This window comes from Balearica regulorum, chromosome 2 (genome assembly GCF_011004875.1).
Source record: "Balearica regulorum gibbericeps isolate bBalReg1 chromosome 2, bBalReg1.pri, whole genome shotgun sequence".
Lineage (NCBI taxonomy): Eukaryota > Metazoa > Chordata > Aves > Gruiformes > Gruidae > Balearica > Balearica regulorum.
In genome coordinates, this window is record NC_046185.1 from 113,502,312 (window position 1) to 113,518,577 (window position 16,266).

The 16,266-nt window shown below is 41.9% G+C and overlaps 1 protein-coding gene across 1 annotated transcript in view; it reads left to right on the plus strand.

Moving 5' to 3' along the window:
• The window catches only part of ITGA9 (integrin subunit alpha 9), a 236,714-nt gene that overhangs the window by 53,938 nt on the left and 166,510 nt on the right, over window positions 1-16,266 (plus strand). The window contains exon 15 of the mRNA XM_075745395.1: window positions 5,612-5,772. Coding sequence (XP_075601510.1) covers window positions 5,612-5,772 — 161 coding nt within the window. The remainder of the gene's footprint in view (window positions 1-5,611; window positions 5,773-16,266) is intronic.

Genomic DNA, 16,266 nt, shown 5'->3' on the forward strand with positions numbered 1-16,266 from the left:
ACTGGTCAGGTACCAGCTATCTGAGGATCTGTGTTTATTGATACTGCTTGATGCTGCCAATGACAGTATAATTCCTATCTATTTTGTGAATACTGTTTGTAAACTGTGGTCTTCAGAAATATGCATTTATTCCTGAAATGGTTTTGTCTGAATGAAGAGCCATGCTCAAGCGAACCATGTGCTCTGCACTGTGTGCCAGGCATTGTCTGACCCTACGCTCTGCCGCAGCGCTTGCTGGAGAGCTGAGTGTCTAGTCGTATGCCCACCAACAAAGACAGCCTCTGGTACGTCTTGGGTGTGTGAGAACTACGGCATTTTAAATTGTCACTCTTCCACCTCAGAATCTCACTCAGGCTGTTGTTCCCTCACTTGAGGGGCCATTGCTTTGTCTCCCCTGGGGTCTCTGTATCTGAGGGAAAGGCAGGGATGAAAGAAAGGCCTTTCCTAGCCTGGATGAGCAGGCTTCAGCCTGTTCAGACCGTGTGCTTCTTGGTGACCAGGACAAGAAAACGGAGGCTGCTGGCATCTCTGTGCATCAAGTGCTGCTTCTGCATTCATCCGTGCAGGAGAATGGAAGTAAACTTGTGCTCACAGTCTGGATAATTTCCTCTACAATAATAATAGTAACAACAACAACAACAACAATAGGGCCAATATGAGAATTAGGTGAATTTTAGTGGCTATGAAAATTAAGGGTTGGGTCATTTGGCTAGAGTTAGGCAGATGCGCTAGAAATTGCTTCAAAGTTTCTCCTGTACTCTTCACTTCAGATGTGCATCACTTTTGTGTTGGTCCATTTCTAGGGTTGTCCTCTGGTCCCAAAGACTGGTCCCTCCCTGCCTGAAAGACTGCTGTGAGATTTTGTGTGGGATAATAGGTTGTTTGTTATTTTTACTCTGTTTGAATAAATTTCTAGGACTGAAGAAACATGCCTGATGAAGGTGGACACTCCTCTTCTTACCTATATCCTGTTGTAGTTTCGTGCAGGAGTGTTATTTCTGTCTGTGTCACATTTTTCCAGTCTGCTTGGATGCAGGCCTGAGTCAGTGCTACCCTCTGAATGCCTCAGAAGCAGGGATGCTGTAGGGGTGTGGTGTTCAGTGTTATGGAGCAGCCAGGATGGCTCCCTGCTTAGCAGCTAGGGACAATGCTATGAGAGAGGATTTGAAACAAGGTTAGAATCATAGAATCATAGAATGGTTAGGGTTGGAAGGGACCTCAAAGATCATCTAGTTCCAACCCCCCTGCCATGGGCAGGGACACCCTCCACTAGACCACATTGCCCAAAGCCCCATCCAACCTGGCCTTAAACACTTCCAGGGAGGGGGCCTCCACAACCTCTCCGGGCAGCCTGTTCCAGTGCCTCACCACCCCCACAGTAAAGAATTTCTTTCTAACAGCTAATCTAAATCGACCCTCCTTCAGCTTAAACCCATGACCCCTTGTCCTGTCACTACACTCCCTCATAAACAGTCCCTCACCATCTTTCCTGTAGGCCCTCCTCAGGTACTGGAAGGCTGCAGTTACATCTCCCCGGAGCCTTCTCTTCTCCAGGCTGAACAACCCCAACTCTCTCAGCCTGTCCTCACAGGAGAGGTGCTCCAGCCCTCTGATCAGCTTCATGGCCCTCCTCTGGACTCGCTCCAACAGCTCCATGTCTTTCTTGTACTGGGGCCCCCAGAGCTGGACGCAGTACTCCGGGTGGGGGTCTCACAAGAGCAGAGTAGAGGGGCAGGATCACCTCCCTCGACCTGCTGGTCACGCCTCTTTTGATGCAGCCCAGGACACAGTTGGCTTTCTGGGCTGCAAGTGCACACTGCTGGCTCATGTTGAGCTTCTCATCAATCAGTACCCCCAAGTCCTTCTCCTCAGGGCTGCTCTCAATCTATTCCTCGCCCAGCCTGTAGTTGTGCTTGGGATTGCACTGACCCACATGCAGGACCTTGCTCTTGGCCTTGTTGAACTTCCTGAGGTTCACATGGGCCCACCTCTCCAGCCTGTCAAGGTCCCTCTGGATGGCATCCCTTCCCTCCAGCGTGTCGACCACACCACACAGCTTGGTGTCGTCGGCAAACTTGCTGAGGGTGCACTCGATCCCACTGTCCATGTCGCCGACAAAGATGTTGAACAGTGCCGGTCCCCGTACCGACCCCTGAGGATCACCACTTGTCACTGTTCTCCACTTGGACTTTGAGCTGTTGACCACAACTCTTTGAGTGCGACCATCCAGCCAATTCCTTATCCACCGCGTGGTCCATCCATCGAAGCCATTTCTCTCCAATTTAGAGAGAAGGATGTCATGCAGGACAGTGTCAAATGCCTTGCACAAGTCCAGGTAGATGACGTCAGTTGCCCTTCCCTTAGGTTTGCAGTAAGGGGAAAAGGAAAGCTTTTTGGAAGAGAATGGGGGGGAATGTCCTATGTATGTTGTCATTTGCTGGGGCAATTTTTTTTAATACTTTTGTTACTTAAGAATTTTCTCTTCAAGCAAACTTCATGAATCATTTTCTCCTCGTAATTAGTGGTAGAGACAGCAAAGAAACACATTCCTCTTCCAATGGCTTTTTATATGATCTAGTAAGTTCTTAATTTTCTCCATGTTGTGCCTCTCCTTCCCCCCAGCAAATCAGTACTATAGCTAGTAATTTAACAAGCACTTTTGGGCGTGCTTATCCCTGCTGGGCATTTTGCCGCCTGCTTTTTGTGTGCTCTAGCATTATCTGAGTAGGCGAGGAAGGGATGTGCCAGGGTGTGTAACCCCTCCATTAGCACAGCCAGCTGTGATTCCTGGTTTAGCTCACAGGATACACTGCCTGATTTCAATCCCTCCTCACTTCTCTCTGCTTGAGGGCTGCCTTGAGCCCTATGAGAGGATGACTCTTGCATCATTAATACGTATGTGCCACTTTTAGGATGAAAATTTATTATGAAATGCCTACTGCCATTTACTTGGTGCATGTGTTACTGGCTGGAGGAACTTGCCTGGTCTGCTGGCTGGTGGTCCTCTTGCACATATGACCAAAAATTTCTCAGAGGGAGCTGTTATCAAAGCTTTTAGGCATTTAACTTGGGTTATGGAAAAGGAATAGTCCTTAAAAGAATCAAGCCCTTCATCTGAGCTCATCAAATCCATACCAATGTTTTGTTTTGATTGTTGGATTTTGGGTGGGCAGATCCCCAGAAACATTTCTAACCAGATGCGCTTAAATTTGCTAGATAAATATTTGAAGGCATTACCTGGAAGAGTTAATTTGCTAATGAAAACTTGCCTCTCTGTCTCGTGCTGGAGTGAGCAGGAGGAGCTTATACCACCAGCAGTGCTAAGTTTGGTCGGTTATCTCCCCACCCTGGCTGCTTTTTGGAAGCAATGAAGTTGGGGGGGGGGGGGAACCTTACTCATGATATTTCAGTTTTTCCACTTATGTGACATCATTGGATATAACATAGAAACAAGTTGTCAAAATAAAGGGGAGGCGGGGTGGAGGACGGGAACTGTGCTGCTTGATTGAAAACATCCACTGCCATTTCGGAGAGACGGTAGCTGGGATCACTTTGCTCAGAGGCCTGGTACGGGGCTCGTGTTGGGATGCGTGTCCACGCCTGCAGTGAGGAATTGTTCAGTGTCAGTAATATGTTGTGCTTCCTTTGGAGAGCCTTCGAACCTCCCCAAATGCCCCTGCAAGCTCTGCAGCCCTGCCTGCCTTTGGTGCTCCTCCTTTGAAGAGGGCTTTGTCTCCCCATGCAGCTTTTTGTCTCTGCCTACGCAGGGCCTGGATTTGCAAATGGGTTTTCTTGTCTTTATTCTTGGGATACTGGTACAGACCTCAGCATGTGTGCATGCATGTGAGGTCTTGAAAGCAGAAGGGAAACAATTGGGGATGGGTGTGGGATGTGCACACTTCAAAAAAGAAAAAAAAGTTAAGAAAGAGACTGCTGGGATTTCAAACAGGCTAAACCCTGTGTTTCGGTTTAGGTGGTGCTCTTTAGTGGGACTGAGCAAACACCAGTGAGAGTTTCTGGTGCTGAGCTTTGTCAGAGTTTGAAATACTTTCAAGGCATTATCCATCTAAGCAAGTTATTCTGCCAAAAGCAAGCAAAAAAAGTTCAGGTGAAGCCCTGTGATGGTAGTTATGCTGATTCCTCAGTTGTGGCTTTTCATACTACCTACGGTACATCTCTGGTTGCTTTGTGTGAACTTGTGAATTAATTTTTCATTAGAATGCAACACACTGCAAATAGAAGTGGGGTTGGTTTGAATTACATGAATTATGAATGTTCACAGAGACTTTTGCACCAAGTTTTACAACATATTTAAATAAACTCTTCAAGCTAGTGAAATTTTGGTGGAGAAATGATTGGAGGTGATAGCATTGTCAGCCATGTTAATTTAGAGAGATTAGGATTTTCATTGATTTAAAAAAAAAACAAACACCACCACAAAACCAAATAAAAACACAACAAAACCCAGCAACGAACCCTTACTGAAATTTGGTATAGAAGACCTCAGTCCAGGAATATGTTACATTTACAGTGCTTGTTTATAAAATTCTGGCTTTAAAGAAGTTTACATTTAGGGGGAGCATATTATCTGGCATCAATCATTTGGGACTTAAAACATAAATAAAAGCCAAAGCGATAATTTGGCAAGCACCCTACATATGTAATAAATCAGCACAGGAGCTGGTGCTGGCTGTTGTTAACAAAGATTATCAACTAATTAAGCCATTTATAGTGAGCCAATCTCATGGTATTCCCATTATTGCCTTGATAGCAGCTGAAATCAGTACAGCTATGGTGTGTGATGAGTGAAAGGACTTTACAGCCAGTGTTTCCCTTGGCTGTAGACAGCAGCAGAACAAGTGTTCATGCTTCTGTTGCAGTTTCATTGCTCCTGTTCTCGCATTTACCAACAGAAAAGGTATAGGCTGCCTGGATTATTCACGTAACAAATAAGTTTTCTTTTGGATACAGATATGTTCAGTCACAAACCAATTGATTGTGTTAAGCTACCTATTCTGTAGAACAGCAGGAAACAGGATTTACAGATACAGCTCATTAGTCTCTGGGTATGTCTTCTGTAAGCTGCCAGGGATGTGTAACATCTAAGAGGGGGATTACTGAGTGCAAGGCAGTGACCTCTAGTTAAGGTCTAAATGCTAAGATGACTGCAAATCAACAAAAGTAATTGTCAGGAAGTACCACATCCTGGTTGACATTTGCATGGTTTATGTTGTTATAGAAGGAAGACAAAGCTTGAGGCTTCTGCTGTTGTTTATGTTGTGTTTTTGCTTTTTCTGTTAGCAACATAGTTTAAGCATTTTTCTTTTTTTTTTTTTAATGAATGTGCATGTCTAGCTGTATTTTTACACATCATCTTCTATGGAAAGGATGGGCTGGGGAACATACCAACACGAAACCTGGGTGTATGTTAGTAATTGGATTTGGTTTTGTGCAGCCACAGGAAACTTAGTGATTGATTGAGGGCCTGCAAGTGTTGACCTTTCTTCAAACACACATGTCCCACGGGCAACAGGATCCATTGATAGGTGGCTAGAAAATAACTATTGTTCACTGACATCCTTTGTTTTCTTCTTCTTCCTTTTTAAAACAGGTTTGAATTATAACTTGACTGCTGATGTGGCAAAGAAGGAAAAGGGCCAGCAACCCAGAGTTTACTTTGTGACTTCTGGAGAGACAGTGGGGCAGATCACAGAGAAGTTACAACTGTCGTACATGCAGGAAAAGTGTGAGCATTACCTAGCATATGTCAAGGTCAGTTCATTCCTGTCCTTACTTACATTGGCCTCGTTGCAATTCCACTTTTTTTTTTTTTTTTTAATATTTAACCAATTAAAGTGATGCTGCTTGGCTTCAGATGTTCTTTGTTTTCCTGAAAAATGGATGAAGTTTTTGGGGTGGAAGCTCAGAACATCTTGCTTGGTATGATTTGTCAGTCTGAGCACCATTGGGCCTCCAAGACCTGGTGCCAGGAATATGTATTTCACTTACTTTTGATCAGGCACATTTGCAGGGGATTTCTTTGTTCTTTTGGCTTGGTTTATTGCTACACTTGTTATACTCAAGGAGGCAAAGTTTTGTTTTGGTAGGAGCAGCAGGTTTAGTGTTTAGTTTTGTGTAAGGCCTGACTGCACAAGGGGGTGGTGATGCAATCTGCATGGCAATGCCGGGAAAACATGGGGTCTGTCCTGAAGGAGTTGGGCTCTTCGGCTTGAAGAGCACCCTGGATTTCATCTGAGCTTGACAGTAACAGTGGGATAACTTAATTTCACATATGTCATGGTCCTAGGGATACAGAGAGTGCTTTACAGACATGCTATGACATAGAGAGGGTCTGTTCTTCCTGCGACAAACTCTTCATCTAGTGTCTGCTAGGACCATAGTTATTTTTGCTTGGCAGCTGTTGTTGAAGAAATGTCACCCTGGTGCCATTCTGTTTGCAAAGCAAGCATAATAGTTATCTTCTCAGGTGAGAAATGTATAGAATTGATTTGAAAATTATGTAGGAAGGAGATTTATCTCTTAAACTGTGTATGTCTTACAAGCACTAATCTGTATCACCAGTCTAGAGGGCAGTATGAGGCAATATGGTTGTGTGGCTGAGTAGCATATCCTCCTCACTGAAGGACATATTCCCATAGTATGACCTAAATTCAGTGGATATCACTTGGCACTCTCTTGTTTTGAGAATCGAGCAGGTCCAGACATCCCTAAATGTATAAACTTTTCCAGGAAGCTTCTTTGTACCTAAAAACTGTGAGAATGGAGATAAAATTTATCCTTTGACTTTATCAACATTTTTTGCATGGCTGTTGAGAGAAAATAAAATAAATAAAGGGACCACCATGGAGGAAATTATGTACTGTTTAGTTGTGTGGATCTCTGGGAAGAGACTAGTTATGATCCATGGGTTTTTGTTTCTAGAACAACCTTTACTTTCTGCTGTGGAAAAGCTCATTAAATAAAAGGTAGATGTAGGAGATTTAATGTTACTTAGAAAATGTGACTGTGACTTTACTAATTCTAGTCTCTCTCAAGTGAGCACATCTGGTTAGGCTTTAATGTATTGAGTTCAGATGAAAAGGAGCGTGTCCCTTTCTATCTTAACTCAATAACCATTTCTTTCACATTAGTCCTGGTTTAGTTTTTGAGTACAGAACAGAATTTGTTAAAGGGCAACAAGCCCAGGAAACTATTTTATTTATTGTAGCATTTCTAGCTGATGCTGGGAGTGCAAAGGTAAGAACTATTTTTCTGGCAAATTCTTGGGAAATTTGACTTTTATAGGTGAGAGAAACATTTAAACATGTTTAAAAATACCAACAACTTAAAGCAAAACAGCTGGTTAACAAACAAGGCTACTGGCTTTCTATATGATATAAGCAGCTATTTTTCACAGTTGGAAGAATAGCAGGAAGTGGTGTTTGTTCATGTAAGGGAGAATGTGTAGTAGTGGAGAAAGATAATCCCTGTGCTTTCATGGGAAAGGTGATATGATCTATGAGGCTACATGACATTAGAAACATCAAAGAGAGCCCTGCAGACTCTGGAGGAATGGAAATGGGGTCATGATCTTTCACTGCTATCCTTAAGTAACAGCTAGTAAAACAAAAACCCTGAAAACAAAAAAAACCCCTCCCCAAACTCTGACCAGAAATCTCCCTGATTGCATAGTTTCATGATGGAATGGGTGATAAAAGATATGGTCTTAACATATATGAAGTATTTCACTTAGACTTTCCTTCTTCCTTTTATTTTACTATATGCCTGACAAATTTGCCTCCATGGCAAACGGGGTTGTTTGCAGTTGCATCCTTAATCTGTTCATTTTATTATTGTTCATTTTGAATTCCCAGTGATAAATAGGTTTATATGGTAACATTAGGATGTCAGTTCTGGACTACTGGTGATCAAGGATAGAGAAGCTGTTCGGACTTGTGCGTGGCCTCGTGCTAGCTTGACAAACCCTACTGGGTAAACAAGGTGTCCAATCCCAATGGCACGTGGCAGAGCTCCGCAGGTTGCGTTAGTTAAATGAAAGCCTGTGCCAGGCCTTGCTGGATGAAGTTGTCTTACCAGCATGTAGTTCTAGCATGTTAGAGGCATAAAACAGAAAGACTGAGAAAAGTCACAGAAAAGCTAGAGCTATACAAGCTTGCTGCAGTTTCTTTTGACAGATTTGATCTTGAGGCCCCAGTGAAACTGGGCACTGAAAGACTTGCAGGCTGCAAATAAACTGACAGGGATAATCATTAAATTGTTTTGCAATTGGTAAGTCTCAATGTTTTGAGCTTGATTCCTTTCCTATTTGTGGTCCCCTCTCAGGACAGGAGCTACTGTTCTTATTGCTACTAATGAATTTGAGTATTAATGTCTGTCTGTCCTCATAACTGTGTGACTGAAATAAATAGATCTTGGAAGGCTTGTAAGATAGCTCAGAACTTGATCTTGTACAAGGCAGGCTACTGAATTACAGTTCAAGTTGCTAGAATTATGGTAATTCATTAGAAAAATTCCTTTTCCTGCTTGAGAACAGAGAATGAAATGGAAATGGCTTGGGACTTCAGAATGCTTTGGGTTTGGTTTTGTAGTGGGTACGGGGAAGTAGAAGAGAGATGCAGTTTTCTGATTCTTTTTCTTTCTTTTCCCTCTCCTCTCCATTGGAACATGTTTGATTTCTTGTTAAGAAACTAATTCTTTAGTATACCTAGACAGTAATTCCAATACTCACAGTGCCTCAGGTTTCATCTGCAAAAGCTGCATTTGTTTTAATTTAAACAACCTTTGGAGGTTTGACTGATACGTTCAGTAGAAAATGGATAGCTGGTGCAAGTGACTATTAATTGAAATGTTCAGGAGCATCGCTGTTTTTACGTAGCTGATCCCCGCTATCTCTTGGCGGTGCTCCACTGCTGCACAGTTCCTTCTCCAGCCAGCCGGGGGTGATAGTGCTGTCAGTCTCCTTCAACAATGGTAACAGTAGTAACAGGAGATAAACACAGTACGTGGTAACCTGTCAGTTTTGCTGGAGGAAAATGAAGCAAAAGTTTTAATCTGATTAACTTTTTTTAAAATGGATTTGCTTTTTGGTAGAAGGAATGGCAAGCATAAATGTGAGAAGATGGAACGTGGTACCAAAAGGAGAAAGACCTGAGGTGCAGAAGTGGGTAGAAACAAAAAAGATGAAGAAAATAGACGGGTTTGGAGGCTTTACAAGTGTCTGCTTAATTTTAGTATCTAGGCCTGCAGCTGAAATGTAAAGTTTTCTCTTGGGAACTGCACTTGTTTGATGGTGCTCAGAAGACTTGAGCTGTGTGTTTAAGACATGCTGTTTTCAGGGCATCAGCTCTGAGGAAACATTGTTTCCCGCTTCCAGTAACTGCCCTGGTTGTTTCCTGCTTATGTGGGCTCCACTAGTATTTAGGATAAATTTACCTGTGGATAGGACAAGAGAATTTGACAGAGACGGCAAAGCACATTGTGCCCACAGATTATGTAGGGTCAAATCTGGTTTTTCTTGATTTATCCCAAAGGTGTAATGGTGATGATGGTGAAAGTCCCTTGCAGTATGATTCCTGCATTTATTAAAGAAGCACCGTCTGGTTTCTTGCCCCACTGCAGGACAGCCAGCTGGGCTGCCTGTTGCTACCAGTCATTGCTGTCTGTGTGCAGAGTGAATGTTGTAATAGCTTCAAACACCATCAGCAGTCCTGGCACATGATTAAACCAGACACAGCATTTATATTTTCCAGAGATCTTTATCTTGGGGACTGTCTAGTTGTTTTAAGCAGTCTCATGTTGCTCATCGTATTAACTCTTAATGGATCCGGTTGTAGATCATGGGAAGGATGGGCTGAGAAGCAACAGAGGAGCAGTGGTACCAAAGGCTTTTTATAATGGCATGTAGGTGAGGAGCTCATGCTGTGTTTGTACAGGCAAGTTTGGAATAAAATGCCATCTTTTCAGCAGAAATTGTGCAGCTGTGTTTCGTTCACTGCTGAATTCTGTAGCCAAAATTTTGCCTTTTTATAAGTATGTCTCTGGCCTTTGTCTGCCATGCGTCACTGTTACCTCGGGTCTCTAAAAGTACTCTGGGTGCTGATCTCGCACAACTTCATCTCTAGTGCTTGCCAATTTTAGTCACTGTCTGTGGTGATATTTCTCCCTCTGTAGCTGTTTGATCTCATCTGAGGGGGAATGTGTGTATTGAAGTCTTTTATTCTTAATCCATAGTAATCTGTTTTTTCCTAGAGTCTGGGTAGCAAAGCGTTCAGTCTCACCATCACGTGATGTAGAGATGGTATCATCTGCAAGATGAACTTTATTCTGAAAGTTGTCTGCCTGTGAATTAGCATCTCTACATTAAGATTTGGCTGGTGGTGTTACAGGAGACAGAGACAGCCAGAGACACTCCAGAACTTATCTTGGTCTTAGTTTCTTTTGGGGTTTGGTTGGTTTTTTGGGGCTTGTTTGTTTGTTTTTTTTTTTTTTAAATTGGGCAGGATTCTCCCATAGTGTCAACCTAGAGCCTTTTGAAGATGGGGTTTATCAGCAGAGTTTGCTGCTGAAGCACTCAAATTACGTTTGGTGGCTCCAGGCTGAGCCTGGTTGCTCACATTCGGCGAGGCCTTTCCTGAGATGCTGGTGCTGCAAGTGATGATTGTGTATTGGATGTGGGTGATAGCTACTGCTTTGAGGAGGAAGTGAAAACCGGTCCCTCAGCGAGTGCACCTTCTGGGTAGTGGTCCATCTGGTCCTGCTCACCTCTCCCTGAGAGAGGAGAGAAATCAGAGCAAGTCAGGGGATAACACTTGAACCAGAGACTGCTTTCACAGCAGCAACAGCTATGAAAACTTAGTCACGGTTATCTAGAATTTCACAGGGTTTGGACCACTGGGCAGACAAAAGGAGTGGTGACCTGTTCCAGCCTGCAGCAGGAAGTTTATTGTTGCTGCAAGAAAGACGAAAGCTGCTGTGTAGTTTTGCCAGGAATGATGACCACAGTGAGATTCAGTGCTAAGACCAAAAGCAGAGTTGATATCTTTGGGTTTGTTCCTTTTTGTTGTTTTATAGAATATTTTATTATTTTTTTTTTACCCTTTTGCTGAGCCAACTGGAGAAACTGTCAGGCCAAGCCAGATGCAGTCATAGTGTATGTTCAGTCATAAAGAGCTGTGGGATAGGTTGGGTGATCACGAAGCACAGAGGTTTATTTACAGAAGCATACTTTCTGGAACAATTCTGTTTTCCAAAACTGCGCAAAGTGTGCTCATAATCTATTAGCACACCTTCCTCCCCTCCAGCAGAGCAAACTAAATACAATCTTAGCAAAATAAATATAGCGTTTTCTGTTGCCTTACTCCGTTGTCAAGTGATCAGCCCTCTCTTTTTGGATACGCTCCGGCTGGCACTGTGTAGAGCTGATGTTTCACCTTGAAAAATGAGCTAGAGAGAAGAGAAACTACATTTTATTCTAAGTAGCTCATATGGGCAAGGGAAGAACAGTTGTTAGCTACATAACTTTGGGTGCCTCTTAAGTACAGGGATTTAGACGTACCAGAAAGAGTATTAGGAGTTGATGGGAAGACTGACATCTTTGAGCTCAGCATTAACGGTATCAAGATTTATATAATGTTAGTGACCATGGAGTTGTCTTTGGCTTTTCCAGAGGTTTTTGCTAGGTTCCCCAAGAGCAAGTAAGATTGTCTTTCAAGGGTGAGCATAATATACTCCAGTTCAAAACTGTCCTCCACCATGTGGCCTAAGTGAAGCTGCCAAATATACCTGGAACTAGCATCCTTTCAGAGGGGACCTCATGCTGCAAACGGTTAAGTGTTGTTACGATCTGCTGGGGCCTGTAGTGCAGCTACGTAGGAGAGCAAATTGTGGCAGATACTGTGCTATTAAACGTTTTGGTGGGCAGCGTAGCTAGTAGGGCTGTTTGGTAGCCCAAAAGGTCTTGTTCCCTGAGGCCAGTGGGAAGTTTTCAGCTGTGAGCTGAAGGCAGAGGTTTTGCACGGATGCCCTCCCCTGCCCATCTTCCCAGGTTTTTAAAGAAGCCACGTTTATTCCCCTCATACTGACAGGGTGGCGAATGTCTCCTCCTTTCTGGTTGGAGAGTGTCTTTGAGTGTTTTCTGCTCTGTACAAAGTTTGTGCATTACAAAAATAATGAAACAACAACAAAAAAAAGCCATTCCACTTCAAGTTTTAGCAATGTTTTTACTTTAATTCACTGTTGATCTTCAGCTTTTGCCAGCGTGTATGAAAAAGGCCAAGTACACTGTTTATGGCCCAGGCAGAAACTTGGTTGCTCTAGTGGAGCTGCAGTCAAAGTGCCTGCTTAATCAAATTCATGGATCCACATAAAGAGATTTTATGTTCCTAAAATGAAATAAATATCATCTTGAATGAGACTCAGTGAGTAGATTTACAGCACAACAGCTGCTGAAATTCTGCTTTGCCTGCCTTGTATTTCTTTTTACCTGCCTTTTTTTCAACTGCATTGTTCCCTGCTAAACCCTAAAGGGATCCAACACTTTAATTTTGAGCCCTTTGATAAACTTGTCCCTTAATATATTCTGTAATGGGAAAGAAATACCCTTTTTTCCCCACAAGAAATCTCTCAAAAATACATATTTCTTAAGTTTTATCAAAGTTGAGAATTACTTTTATTGAATGTAAATTCTTAATGAAGCATGACACTTCATTGCTGCTCTTAGAAATTAAGTAGCAGGCATATGTCTGGCTTTACTGTCTGCCCATTGATGCATTTTTGTCCAATACTACAGTTCCTCAGAAAGAGATTTCATTTGCAGATTAAAACTTTTGGAGACCCAGGAGGGGCAGAATTAGGCCTGGATGGAGCATGACTCTTTTAGGGAGGAGGATACCAGAGGCCATCCATGGAGCTGTTGTCTGAGAGAAGTCATTGCATTTCCCAGTGATGGCACTTTTAGGAAGTGAATGGCCAAACAGAGATAAAAGAGGTGTTGCACTTTGTGCTAGGAAAAGTCATTTCAAAAGGCAGGTAATGATGGATAGGAATATTTTTGCTTTCTCTGGCACTCCTGGTTAACCAAAGGGCTTATTTTCTCAGGTGGAAAGAAACAACAAAGAAGGCAACACTACTGTTTTAGAAATTTTCTAAGCTTGTGTTTTGTACAGAGTGATATAAACTAAACACATGATGGCAAATTGTGCCGTAAAAGTTTATTAGTACTTCTTTGGGACAAACTTACACTGGAGGTGAATACGCTTAATGCTAGAGTCTTGCTGCAGAAAATTACAATAGGGAAGAGCTTGTTTGTCTTAGTGGTTTTCCTGTTTATAACACATAGAGGAATATCAGTCTGTGCGGTAATCTCGGACACACACATGTACATGGTTGGCTTATCCTGTCCAAACTGGGGACTACCTAAAATTACCACCCTTTCATTTTGCTGCCCTTAGGAACGAATGAGCAAGGCACTTCATTGGGAAACATTGGAGGCAACTTCCAACAAAAAACTTCTCTAGGCTAAAAAGAAAACAATTAATTTTGCTGGCTGTGGCTTCTGGGTATGTTCCAAACGTATAACATTCTCGTAGTCAGAACAGACTTGAGTCTCCTGGGAGACTCTTGCAGATGCTGGGTTTGGTTTGGTTTGGATGGCAGCACGTAATGTTAATCCAGTGCCCTAATTCATACCGAAAGTGCCTGACAATGTGTTTGAAGAAATGTGGGAGTAATAGGTTGCAGGCATGGAGCTTTTTTGGCAGAAAATGCCTTTTCTCCCTTTCTCCCCAGTCGTAAGTTCAGTTGTGGAACTGAATTAATCTTGAACTCCTGAGGTCCAGAAACAGTTGAGGAAAGGCCCATACCCTGTGCAGTTACCCTCACCCCCACTGGCATTTCCATATGCAACAGTGTAATTACAGATCCCTTTGGTTGTGCTAGTGATCAAAAGTTACATCCCTGGTCATAGGCTTTCAGTTTCGTACGTAATTTTAATTATCGATTCCCCTTGTAGAGCTCCATGACCTCTCCTGGAGTCCCAGTTATTTTAGGAAATGTTTAGTATTCTGTGCCTGGAACCTGCATGTTGTTCTACACCGGCTGTGCTCCTCCAGAGATTTGAAACAGGTAGTTATCCAGGACTTCAAATGGTTTTTCACTTGCCTACAATGTCTTTGACAGAATGGGAGGTACTTAAGCTTGTTTCCTGACTTTATACACAAGATGTTCTTATAGATTGGATGCATTAGGTAAATTAGCTTAAGCTTCTTCACTTTGTGTTATGATTTTACAGTGGCCTTTTCTCCCATCAAATGTTTATGGCCCTTGTGCTTGCTTTCAGTGGTCACTTTTGTTTTGAAAAAGTTATCATCTTTGAAAATAAGCATACTTTTGAAAGCTATCCTCAAAGCAGTGAAGTAATCAAATTTTAGGAATACATGCAAACCAATTTTTCCGCCGTTGGCATCCTCTGACTGGCTCACAGTATAATGTGCTGTTTGTCTGATGTTAAAATTTGTATTGCTGCATGTGAGTTACACAGCTTTAGAAGAGCAATTTTCAGAAGGGAATATTGTAAAGGCTGTGTGTAACATAACTAACTAATTGATTCTTAAGCAAAAACTCACTGTTACTGCACTAGCAAAGTTTCTCTGATCAGATTCCACCAAGAACATAATGTAGCAACTTCAGTGTTTCACAGAAAATTTAACCAGAGGATCTTCTAGTCTGCCTTTATTGTTAAGTTATTGACCACTTTTTCTGCCTAAGTTGCACCTATTGGTGTTCCCAATAATGCAAGTGGTTTCCTGTAAATAAAGTCCTCCTTGAAATTATTTGTGAACATTTATCTTCTCCATGAAAAACTGAAAAATACTTAATCATGAATGGCTTTTGCATGTTTTTTATGTAAGTTGGATTGTTTTATTGCCATCTTGTTGCTCTAGCTATTTTTAATCTCCATTTATGCGTAGGTTTTAAGGCAGTGAATATGTTTTACTCTGTGATATGTGAATGTGCCTAATACTATAAGGCGAGGACTGGGTGATAACCTGACTGTAATAACAAATAATAATGAAAAGGAAGAGAATCCTGCAATAGTTTATATTGCTTTGTTTTGTTTTGTTTGGTTTTTGGTCCTGGGAGAAGAATCAGGTCTGGTGTTAAATTCTAGACTGAAATGTGAAGAGTTAGCTGTAAATCTAAGGGAATCTAATGCAAGAGTAAAGTAAATTTACTACTGCCTTCTTTTGGCACACACACTGCATCACTTAAGACTTCCTTAGATGACAAAATAAGTTAAAAATACAACTGGTTAAACTTGTCATGACTTAGTAATTTTCATCCTATTAGCAGACACACAGCATCTCATTTGGCAAGACTGACTATAAGGGAACTGACACTAATGTCACTTTGGTGAGAAGTGTAAAAAGTGAAAAAAGTGTAAGAAGTGAGAGTGTAAAAATAGAAAAAAACTAACAAAGAATGTAAGTTAAAACAGGGTATGTCTTATATCGATTTATACTTTCACATATTTTTGACCTGCTGGGATATAGAAAGCACCAAGTGAAATGTACAATTAGCCATGAAAAAGAGGTTTTGGTGAAGCCCAAGCGTATAAGGACAGGGCTTTTAAAATCCCTTCCGTGTAAGAGACTAAGCTCTGTCACTCTGCATGGATATTTGGCTTGTGTGCTCTTGCTCTGGGAGCCAGCAAAGATGTGAAAATTGAAAAGCCAGAAAATTCATCATGCTCCAAGGAGTTTAAAAAAAAAAAAAGTTTTAAAAAAAGAAAAGTTGAAATATATGTTATAAGTTTTTACCCTCTTGCATCTCCCTTTTTCACTGGGGACAGGTAGTGGATCATGGATGCTTTGAGAACTGACTGGACAGCTGAGGCTGTCTGTAAGATATCTTGAATGTTTTTAGGAAGTTTTGAGGTTTTCAGTCCTTAAATAATAACAATAACAACAACAAAAAGCGGCAAGTGTTCCTGCAAGTGCAGAAGCAGTAACAGTGTTGGAGTGGCACAATCCGTAAACTTTGGTGTGGGGTTGATTTTTTTTTTTTTTCCCCCTATTCGAGCTCTGCTCTGTTCTTTCAGGTACAAGGTCTCTGAGACCAGACTGAAAAATTGAAAAGCGGAACCTTTTTTGTTACTTTTTTCTCATAAGGATTTTCTTTATTCAGAGAAAACAGGTGCTTTCATGCATCTGTAATAGCTATAAGCTACTCCTTTTAAATCTTTGAGCA